At 34.7% G+C, this 12,260-nt stretch overlaps 1 protein-coding gene across 1 annotated transcript in view; it reads right to left on the reverse strand.

Annotated features, from left to right (window-relative positions):
• The window catches only part of UBXN4 (UBX domain protein 4), a 37,951-nt gene that overhangs the window by 6,066 nt on the left and 19,625 nt on the right, over nt 1-12,260 (reverse strand). Inside the window, exons 7-11 of the mRNA XM_043994554.1 lie at nt 7,305-7,359; nt 5,865-6,029; nt 3,733-3,860; nt 3,268-3,370; nt 365-496 (exon numbers count right to left, since the gene is read on the reverse strand). Coding sequence (XP_043850489.1) covers nt 365-496; nt 3,268-3,370; nt 3,733-3,860; nt 5,865-6,029; nt 7,305-7,359 — 583 coding nt within the window. The remainder of the gene's footprint in view (nt 1-364; nt 497-3,267; nt 3,371-3,732; nt 3,861-5,864; nt 6,030-7,304; nt 7,360-12,260) is intronic.

Genomic DNA, 12,260 nt, shown 5'->3' on the forward strand with positions numbered 1-12,260 from the left:
GCTAGGTGGTGCAGTGGATAGAGCACTGGCCTTGAATTTAGGAGAACTTGAGTTCAAATCCAGCCTCAGACACTTAACACTAGCTGTGTGACCCTGGGCAAGTCACTTAACCCCAACTGCCTCACAAAAGAAAAAAAGAAAATTGATTTTTTTGGGGGGTTCTCATGTATCTGTGTCTATTCTTATAGCTAAAACATATTTATTGAACCCTGGGTGAAATCTGAAATTTCTGATCATCACTTACTTTACCTCTACATTACCAGAGACAGTTGAGAGTTGATTAACCCACCAACAATATATGGCCAAAATAGAGTTTCTAGATAAAGAGGAATAAAAAAGTAAAGACAGATAGATATACACATACTGGTAAGAGCACCACTGAAGCACTTGGTGCAAGCTCAAGTTCCAGTAATTTCTTTCTGTAATCTTCTTTGGTAAATTCTCTCCTCGGAAACATGGTGGCCAAAGAAAAATTGCTATAAGTATTACCAACCATCTGTAACATAAAAACATTCATAAATGCATGTTATGTGGTATGATGAAATTTAATTGTTATATGCAAAATTACTGTTTGCCCTTTTCAGTTCATCTTTTAAAATTAATCAAAACAAATAATTGTCCACACAAATGCAAATGATAAAACACATGATCTTAAACACATCCATATAACTTTTCTGCACTCACTGAAATTTAATGGAAAATTCACTCTTCCTAAACAATCAACAATACTTTTGTGTAAGTTTAAAAAAATGACAAATCACAGCTGCAAGAACTATAGAATATAAATAAAAACAAGGACACGATAAAACTCAATAAATCTTTTAATAATCAGCTACTCTGTTCTTTAAGAATTTAGTCTTATACCTCCTTTAAAATGTCCAATACTCATATTCAGTTATCAGGGTTTTCACTATTTTTTGGGTCATTTTGTGAAAATACACCTTGGATCAAGAGTTAGAGCTATAGACTAGGTTACAGCAGCTCCTGCAGTAGTGTTTTAGGTTTCACAATAGGTAAATGGTCAAAAAATTATCAGCAAACATTCTCAAAGAATGTAATTCAAGTTATCAAATGCTATATGAAAAAAGGCACAAAATCACTGATAAGAGCAATACAAATTAAAACAGTTCTGAGGTTCCACTTTACACTCATCAGATTTGCAAAGATGACAAAAAAGGAAAATAATCATTGTTGGAGGAGTTGGAGGAGGAGACAGGTACAAGACTGTGAGCCAGATGCTAAACTTATTGAGGAAGAAAGGGATGTATCCTGGGAGTTGTAGCTGATAACTATCAGAATGGATAGGGTAAATAAATATGAAATGAATAAATTAAAAAGGAGGAGAAGATACTGAATGATGGTTACAGATGTTGAGTCTGGAAGTGCCATGGGGAGAGCAAAGAGTATTCTAACTCACTGGAATAATATTGTGCTATAAGAAAAGATATAAAAGACAGTTTCAGAGAAATTTGAGAAGATATGCAGGATAAAGTGAACAGAGAGAATAAAGGAGAACAATTTATACAATAACAACAACGCTGTAAAGAAAGACTTAATTATTCTGATTCAGAGCAATGACTAACCACAGCTCCAGAGGATTAGAGAGATGAAGCATGTCACCCACTTCCTGACAGAGAGGTGACTCAAAGTACATAAAGACACATAGATTTTTGGATATGGCCAATAGGTGAATTTGTTTTGCTTGACTAATTTGTTGTAAAATATATTTTTTTCTTTTAATGAGGTTGGGGAGATATGGAGCAAAAAGTGGAATTATACTAAAAAAAAGAAGAAAAAAGATGGGCATTTATGAAACATTTTTAAAATGCAAAGACGAGAACAGAAAGAAGTTCAGAAGGAAGTACAGACAAGAGGGACAGATTTGAAAGTAATGTAATGTGTTAAATGTATTATCTACTTTTTAAAAAAGCAATCCAGGGGGCGGCTAGGTGGCGCAGTGGATAAAGCACCAGCCTTGGATTCAGGAGTACCTGAGTTCAAATCCGGCCTCAGACACTTGACTTACTAGCTGTGTGACCCTGGGCAAGTCACTTAACCCCCATTGCCCCGCAAAAAAAAAAAAAAAAAAAGCAATCTGAATAGAACACAGATTCACATTTCCATATACAATCCTATTTTTACATCCTAATTTCTATATGGAAGTGCTCATTTTGGTGTCTGTTAAATTCTCAATAAAAAAATTAAAGTGTTCTAGAATAAGACCAATCATTGTCTTCAAATTTATATATACCCCAAATTAAGAGAAATTCAACAACCTTTAAGTTCCAATAGGTCCTCTTGAATCATAATCTATCAACATCAATCATCACCTTCATAATCATGGGCAAAGTATATTTAAATCATTACAGATTTCTACTCTTTGATCAAAAGGATCCAGAAAATGAGGCTTCCTGACCTCTTATGGCATCACATATCTGAATTTCCTAAGTCTTACACAAATAAGAAGAACCTTTGAAAAAAGTCTAGATTTTCATGTTTCATCTCTATGAGTACCTGAATACTCTGAATCCATCAATAAAGTAGTCACCTAGATGCTAAGAGGCCACTTAGAAATAAACTCTTGTTTGTTTGTTTTTTTATCTAAAGACTGAATTTTTATTTTACATGCTATTCAGTGCTACAATAACTTTTAAAAAATAAGATCTTGGGAAAGACCATCAATGGATGTATTTCCAGAAGGAAGGAGACCAAATAAAGGTGAACTAACTTCAAGATGATGCTAGATGAGAAAATGTGACCAGCCCCCATTGCAATCACAAAACCACCCACTAAGCGAAGAGAGCAGCAACTCGGCTCACCACAGGGAAGTGACAACGCTCCTGGGGATGCTTAGCAGTCCAGTTTCACTTGGAAACCAGCCACATGAGAACATCCCCTTGGGAAACCACTTTGTCACTCCATAAGTTGTTTGTACTAACAGGTTGGAAGAAACATCTTCATAATACATATGCAAAGCATCACCAAATTTCCTTCACAAAATAGGAAAAAAGCTAAATGCTATTAACGCTTTGCTCTCTTTTTCAACGCAATGGTACATCCAGAACCAGAAAAGGCTGTCAACACAAGATAAATCATGTAGCTCTTCTAAGAAACATATGCTCAACCAATGATACCCATTATCAAGGTCTTCTGCACTGCCCTCTGGTGGAACTTCCTGTTGTACTCATATTTTCCAAGCTTGGGATTTTTCTCTTTTTAATAATAAACTATAGTTTCAGTTCTTTAGTAATTTAGATATCAATTTACCTGTGCAGCAAATTGTCTTGCTTCTTCTAGAGGAGCATCAGAAGGGAACTGATTCGTAAAGGAAGATCCATCAGGAAGACGGAACTGAATTCTTGCAATAGCACTATGAAAAATATCCAAAGAAGTTAGCATAGAGCTCTAATTACATGTTTTCATGCAATTCTGCTTAGAGCTAATTAAGGAGAACAAGAGTACTAGATTTTAATCAAAATAGTTTTTTAAGGTCCTTTTCAGGAAGGAATTTGTGTAACACCTGCAAAAGGCACTACCCAGTGACAAGATATTACTGCTATTTGCCAAATCAGAGTTTGTCACATCTGGAGCATGGTGTTAGCCAATTAGTAATGCCCACAACAACACTGTGGCACCTGAGCTAAAACCAGCCACATCAAAGCTAAAAGTAGCCCACATCTGTTCCTTTCCTCAACCCCCCTTACACAAATGTTTTGAAATGTAATAAAGCACCTTCTTTCTCGTGAAGATGACTCTTTCTTGGCTTCCATTTCAGCCTGTTTGGCCAATAAAGCAGCAGCTTTGGCAGCTTCTACTTCTTCTTTTGTCTTTGCAAAACGTGCTGCCCTTTCTGCTCGGTCCTTTTTAAAAAAGATCAAACACCAGTTACAATTCATGGGGAGACAGTCACGGAAGCAACATATATGCGCAGGACAAAGCCCTTTCACATCAAATGTACTGACTTGAAAATGATTCATTTTGGAGTTAGCATTTTCAACTTTCCCTACATACCAACTGTAAAGGAATCGAAAGATATTTTTAAAATAAGCCCAAGGCAGTTTTGGTACTTAACAAGTTTTCTATTTACCTCTGCTAGAAATAATTTCAAAACTGTCCCAGGCTAATATTATTTGCCTAGAAGTTCTTATCCCCCCTCCCCCTGACTCCTTCTAGTTTCAAGAGAATGTTATGTGACCAATGTTTAGCTTGATTCTAGAGTATCTTGAAAAGTCGTTTCTCAAATATTGTAAAACATTAAGGAGGCAAAAGTATAAGGTGGACAAGATAACATTTGAAGTCTCTGCCAACTGAGATTTCTAACAAAAAAACCCTGATAATTCATAAATCTATTTTAAAATGTTTTCCAGGAACTACTTTATATGTGCTCTTCTGCATTATCTTGTAGTGAATCAAAGCCCTTACAAAGCAAAATAACTCATCTTTATGCAGCACTTTAAGATTTACAAAGCATTCTCTCTGACAACCACAATGTAAGGCAAAATAAAATCCATCAATCAATAAACATTTTATTAAGGGCAATTAACTGTCAGGCACTGTGCTAGGTGCTGAGCATGCACAAAGACTAAAGCAAAAACAGTTACTGCCTTCCAGAAGCTTAGCTTGCCAAAGAGACAATATGAGCTATATAAACACATGGAAAATTAATACAAGCTGATTTGGGGAGGAGAAGGCTAACTACCAGCTGAAGAGAGGTCAGGAAAGACCAGACCACTGAAGGTAGCAATGCTTTAGCTAAGCCTTGAAGGAATCTAGATAATCTAAGTGACAGATGTAAGGAGGGAATTCATTCCACACTTAGGGGATAATTAATAGCAAAGGCACATAGATATGAGGATGGCATGCCATATATGAAGAATTAGCAAGAAGGCCAATGTGGTTAGACTGCAATGTGTGTGGAGGGAAGTAACATGAAATAAGGTTAGAAAGTTAGCTTTGTACCAGGTTGTGAAACATCTTAAATGTGAAGCAGTGGAGTTTTTATTTAATCCTAGAGTTAATAGGGAGCCACTGGAGTTTGATAAATAAAGGAGTAGTAGCATGGTCAGATTTGAGTTTCAAGAAAATCAGTAATGCAAGAAAAAATCGTGGAGGTAGAAATGACAAGATCTGTCAAACAAGTAGATATATGAGATGAATAAAGCACTGAAAATGCTACCAACACCTCAGTGAGTGGAAAATTAGTGATACCATGGTCAGAAATAGTTCAGAAGAAGGATGGGGTTGAAGGGAAAGATTAATGAATTCAGTCTCAGACATGTTGAGTTTGAGGTATTTATATCCACTGAGTAGTGAGTAATGCAGTATTGAAGCTCAAGAGACTAGAGTTGAAAATATAAATTTTATTTATAAATCAAATAAGTATTATCAGTAGAGATACTTAAACCCCATGTGAGTGGATGAAGTCAGTCTGAGTGTAAAGAAGAAATGCTAGGCTGGAGTCTTGGGGACATGTTGTAGATGATAATGATCCAGCAAAGAACAAAAGGGAAGAATCAGAGAGGAAGGAGAACCAAGAAAGAGCAGTATCACCAAAACCCATAAAGGAGAGAATATACAGGACACGGTGACAAACGGTATCAAATGAGGCATAAAAGTCAAGAAGGAGGAAGAAAGTATCTTACCCTCATTTTACAGATAAAGAGAATGAGACTCAAAGAGGTTAAATAGTGAGTGTGTGCCCCTGGGAAAGTTAAGTGTCAAAAGATGATGGAATTCTAATTCAAGTCTCTTCTGACTCCAGTCACAGTGCTCCTCCCACTATCCCATGCAGTTTCCATTGTTGCAGTCTACCAGGAGGTTTATAAATCTATACACACACATTTCTTAAAAATAATAAAACTCACCAGAGCGATCTGCTGCTTGATCCGCTCTCTAGCTGCTTTATCTTCTGCTTTCTCCCTGTTCCTCTCTTCTAACATTCTTTTTGTCAGCTCTTCTTCCTGTTTTCTTTTATAGTCCAACATTTCTTTACCGGTTTTTCTTCTATCAATTTCCTTCTTAATCTCTTTCTGAATTGGAGAGAAAATAAGCTATAGAAATCAAAAATGAAATTTTACAAGTCTCTCACAAATTATAAGTTATAATATGGCCTGTAAACAGAATGATTTCTACATACTATGCATATTTGTAGTGATTTCTATTCAAATGCCAATTACTTAGGAATTTTTGTCAATAGCTGGACTGTGATAATGATGTGGACTATATCATTTGATAGCAAGCCTGCTTAGAGGTCTTCAGTTTCTAGACTAACGAACAATCAGGGGGGAGGAGTAGGGAGGAAGGTATAAAGGGGCAACAGGGAACTTGTTTATAATTGGACCTTGAGAGTATGACTTTTCTGGGCAAATGTTCAATGAGAACATGAATAGGGACAAAGAAATAATACCAGTACATTACATTTGTAGTTTTTAAACTTTGCAGACACAAAGAATTTTTTATAATATTTCATTTTCTAATCATAAAAACTTTCTAAGGGGAGCCAGGGAAGGTAGATTTTATCCATAGTTTATAGGTAGGATAAACCAGTCAAGATTAAGTGAGTTTCCTAAGGGCAAAAAGCTGGTTAGTGACAGAGTCCAGAAGGACCCTGGATTTTTTTTTTCTTTTCTTTAGTGAGGCAATTGGGGTTAAGTGACTTGCCCAGGGTCACACAGCTAGTAAGCATTAAGTGTCTGAGGCTGGATTTGAACTCAGGTCCTCCTGACTCCAGGGCCAGTGCTCTATCCACTGCGCCACCTAGGTGCCCCGATTTTTTATTTTCCATCTAAGGTTTTTACTACCACTACACTACCACCCTGTTAAAATGGTAGAAAATGGAATAATTTTGTTCCAAAAAGAAAATAGTACAGTTCTGTAGAAATGAAGTAACAGGAGACAGATAACAGTGTCAGCATGTGCAGCTCCAAAAAAATGTAAGTGGGATGATGTGTTCTGCCATAGACTTTTACACTTTTAGCGGTAGATCCTCCCTGCCCCTTTTTAGTCTCAGTGGGAAAGCTCGATTTAATTCTGAAAACAAAGGGAAAAGACACAAGAACCTACTCTAATTTATGCCTATGTTCCAAATAAAGAAGAAAAATGAAGGTCTACTGTAGAATCTGATGGAACATGGGATTTAGAGTTTGAAGGTAGTAACCTTAGAAATCATCTAGTCCAAGAAATCATATCAGCAAGTTATTTTGGGCTTAGTCAGAAATTAAACAGAATTCATAAAAGTATTCTTCTTAAAGAAAAGCTTAATAAATGAGCTACAAAAATCAACCATCAATTTGTGAACATTTTACCTGTTCTTCCTCTTTCCTTTTCTCTTCTCGTCGTTCTTCAAGTTTTTTTGTTAGTCTATATTCAAGAAAAAAAGCAGGTTAACTGAATCATGGTGTGATATGAAATAAACTTAGAAGAATTTAATTCAGTTAAGAAAATGACAAAAAGTTGCTAAGTAGAAGCCCCTCTTACTTCATAAAAGAATAACCCCAGTAGCCATGGCAGCAACAACTGTGTTTGGCCTCAAAAGAATGCTGCGACCCAATCCATTATTCATGTCGTCAGCTGTAATTTCCACATTTCTTACTTATTTCTAGTTTCCATTAAATAACAAACCTAGTAAATAATTATTCTGAAATTCTAATACATAATGAAATACTTTGAAATAAGTAAAGTAGGTATGCTTATTTGTATATATACAAAATGTATTTACACAGTAACAATAATATAAATCTCAGAAATGAAACTAAGCAACCCAAGAATACTTATTAAAAGCATAGCTGGCAAAGTTGTAGGATGTAAAATAAACCCGTATTAATCATAAACATTTCTATATGTTAGCAACAAAATACAGCAGGAAAAGATAGAAAGCAAAATTTTATTCAAACTGTAGAAAATGTAAAATAGTTCAGAGCCTGCCTGCCAAGACAAACCCAGAAGTTCCATATAGTTATATTAAAACAATTTTAAAATACTTTCCACACAAATAAAGTCAGATCTAAACAACTGGAGAAATATTAATTGCTCAGAGTAGGCTGAGCCAATATAATAAAAATGACAATTCTACCTAAATTAATTTACTTATTCAGTGACATACTGATCAAACCACCAAAAAAGTTATTTTATAGAGCTGGAAAAAATAATAATAAAATTCATCTGGAAGAACAAAATATCCAAAAATATCAAGGGAATCAACACTATCTATAGTCATGATGAACAAGTTCTTTGAATAAACATTAGAAAAATTCAAATTATAACTTCAGTACCACCTCACACCTATCAGATTGGCAAACATGACAGAAAAGGAAAATGACATGCTGCAAGGTGTGTGAGAAAACTGAGATACTAATGCATTGTTGGTAGAGTTGTTAACTGATCTAATTGTTCTGGAGATCAATTTGGAACTATGACCAAAGGGCTATAAAACTGAGCATACTTTTTGACCCCACAATACCACTACTAGATTTATATCCCAAAGAGATAAAGAAAGAAAAAGGAAAAGGTCCTAAGTGTACAAAAATACTGAGAGCAGCTCTTTTAGTAGTGGCAAAGAACTGGAAATTATGGGGATCCCCATCAATCGGGGAATGGCTAAACAAGTTGTGGTACATGACTGTGAAGAATAATATTGCACTATCAGAAACATATATAAGAAATAGTGAGCAAGATGGTTTCAAAGAAACCTGGGAAAACTTATATGAATCAATACAAAATGAACTGAGCAGAGCCAAGAGATCACTGTACACAGAAACAGCGATATTGTACAACTTGTGAATGACTTAGCTATTCTCAGCAATGAAATGATCCAAGACAACTGTGAAGGCCTTATGATAAAAAATGCTATTCACCTCCAGATAAAGATCTGACGGAATCTGAATGCAGATTAAAGGATACTTTTTTACAATTTTATTTCTGGTGTGGTTTTTTTTTCTTCTTTTTGGTCTGTGTTCTCTTTTGCAACATGGCAAATGTGGAAATATGTTTTGCATGGCTTCACATGTAGAATCTATATCAAAGTGCTTGGCTCTCTCAAGGAGGGATGAAGGAAAGGAAGGAGGGAATTTGGAACTCAAAACACAGGCTAGTTTTTTAAACTTGACAACATCAAAGCTTTATATAAAGGTCACTAACTGCTAGAAAAACAAAACATTTAGATTTTAGGGAGGCATTTTGGCCCCCACATATTTCTAAGACATATACACCTTTCTAATTAAAACCTCTTGAAAACTACTGGTCAACAAAGAACATTTTGGAAAGCACACAAAACGGGGAGGGTATCAAGTTCCAAGATATGGTTCCAGGAATTCTACTAACTCTAAATGTGTGGGATTGTTTTTTCCTGAATTATGACAGGGCTTTGTTATTTGTTTAAATAACTAAGCTTCTCAAAGATTCATTCCATCTTCAACCTATAATAAGTACATACGAGTTTAGCATTTGTATAAATTAACAAATTCTCCTAGAATATCAAATAAATGGGATTACAAATGTGGATTTCAAGCAAAACTATCAACCACAAAAACATCAAAATGGTCCTTATACCATACCACCTGCCCGATTCTTCTCAAAGTAATATTCTAAGTAGAGAAATGATTGTGTCACATAGTATCAAGCATCCTATTTCTAGGAGCAGCAGTAACTGAATTTTCAGGTTAACCTTCTTTCTATGTTTATTTCTTCTATAAGATGGGAAATCTTATAAATATATAGGAGATGGTGTTCTACCCCAAACAACCTCCTGTACATCTCATAGTATTTTATTTTGAGATACTTTCCCAGTCAAATTCTTTTCCATATGAGAAAACTAGCAGCCATTTCCACAATGCACATACATTAAGATTAGTGGAAAACTATTTTTGTAAAAGATTTTAATCTTATTAAATCAATTTCAACAAAAACTTGAAGATTTTATAAGATGTTAAATAAATGATCATCTGTCTTATATTAGTGTCAAAGGTTATTTTAATCATTAAAAAAAAAATCCCTTCCAGATAAAAAATGTATGGAATTCTAAGGAGTTTGGGTACAATTTTAGGGAATAATCTATTCTCTCACATACACTGGGATTCATTTTAGTCCCCATTCATTTATAAGGCATATATGTCTCTCACAATATCACATACAAACCCAACCCATATACTTCTAAATTCTTCTCATAGTCTTAACAACATATGCCCCCAAACCTCAGCACTCCCTCTTCTCAAAATATCCAGGAATTTTTTTTTTTTTGAGGAAAGAATTTCAACAATTACAGACCCACCCTATCCTAACATTCTCTTAACTGTATCTCCATCTGATAATTCTAAGGCACATACAGGTGGTTCCTGACAAATACTTTTCTTACATTTGAAGAGAAACCTAGGAATATTATTTAAACAGGTTATTTAGTGGCCCAAAGAACTTTCTTTTTCTGCCCAAAGTCCTGACAAGGCTCTGCTCTTCCAACTATAGACCCGATCCTGGTAGCATTTTACCTGAATTCTTCAAATATCTAAAAATTAGTAATAAGTCTTTTCTGGTTTTTTGGTTTTTTTTGAAGAGGAGTGGAGAAAGGAAGGAGAAGCCTTTTTCTCCTATATGTCTCTCCATTTTTATTAACAGTAAAATGCTCTGGAAGGAATGGAAGACTTAAAAGACAATATATTTTCTTTAGGGACAAGACAAAAGCAGAGAAACCAAGACACTCTATTCTTTCTGTGGGAAAACACCACCACAAACATTGAGTTCCAAACAACCAACCGGCAGATAAACTTCTGGAACACAATTTGGGAAGTGGGTATTCTTCCCCTCCCCACCAATTTTTTTTTTTTTTTTAAGTGAGGCAGTTGGGGTTAAGTGACTTGCCCAGGGTCACATAGCTAGTAAGTGTCAAGTGTCTGAGGCCAGATTTGAACTCAGGTACTCCTGACTCCAGGGCCGGTGCTCTATCCGAAGTGGGTATTCTTAAATCAAAAGGTATAATGGATGAAAACTTAGAGTTTCAAATTGAAGGGATTAAAGCTGAATAATTATTGTACTTTTTACCTATAACAGGTTATTGAGATTAATATTAAGATTCTGATTCAGGATCAACTGCTAGCTTTTATTAAAAATGAAGAAATACTTCTTTTTAGGTATTCCAATAAGCCCTCTCTGTTTTATAATTCTCCATATGTCCACTTAAGAAGCATTATTATAGTAATAGAAAATAAAGAATGTGCAAGTGGAAAAATCAAAAGGCTGGGCATTTATGTCTGAAAAGTAAACCATATTACTCAAGAAACATTTACTGAGCACTCATGGTGTGCAGAATACCAGGCTCTGTATATAGTCACACAATTAATAGAAATTCCTGTGCATCTGGTGTTTGTTCACAATCCTAAAGAGTAGAAAAATTAAGATGAAAATACAGGCAAGTAGAAACTGTAAAAAATGTATGTCCAACAACTATAACTGCATTTGAACAACCTGATGTGAAACAGATCAGTCGACAAGGCTTTATGATTATTATAAGCAGCAAGGCTAAAATATCCAAAATCTTTGATTCAAGAGCTTTCATTGCTAGGTAAATTTACCAAAGACCAATATACATCAAAATATTCAGAGTAGCAGTAGCAAAAAACTGGAAAAAGGGTAGACGTCCATTCATTAGGAATGTCTAAACAAATTGTAGGATGTAAATGTTATAAGAAAATAAAAGTGAATAATTTAAGACAGATTTATATGAGTTGATACAGAATAAAGTGAAGAAACAGGAAGACAAAATACATAATGATTCCAACGAGATAAATGAAAATGAAACAACAAAAAACCTGAACATCGTATAATTATAATGACCAAGTTTGGCCCTGAAGAGATAAGAAAATCTATCTCCTTTTCTTCTTCCCAGAGGTCAGAAGGATTATAAGTGTATACCACTTAGTGAGACTCATTTGATATGTTCCTTAGTTTTCCTAAAAGGCTTTTTTTCCTTTTTTTTTTTAAATTGAAGGTTACAAGGGACGACTCTCTGAAGAGGAAGGGAGAGACATATATAAATTAAGGTAATATAAATAAAATTATCAATAAATATTTTAAAGAGACAAAAAAGCTTTCATGAAGAAATTATGGATGTTCTAATATGAATATGATCTATCTGTAAATATACAAGTCAGCCAAGTAAGCAATCAAAATATCCAACCTCAAGAATATTTCTACTAGTCATTTTTGTTCTTTATACAAATTATCTAGAACAAACAATAAGTAATGGAAAATTTAAATCCCATTTACAAAACAGA

This window comes from Dromiciops gliroides, chromosome 3 (assembly GCF_019393635.1).
Source record: "Dromiciops gliroides isolate mDroGli1 chromosome 3, mDroGli1.pri, whole genome shotgun sequence".
NCBI classification, from domain to species: domain Eukaryota; kingdom Metazoa; phylum Chordata; class Mammalia; order Microbiotheria; family Microbiotheriidae; genus Dromiciops; species Dromiciops gliroides.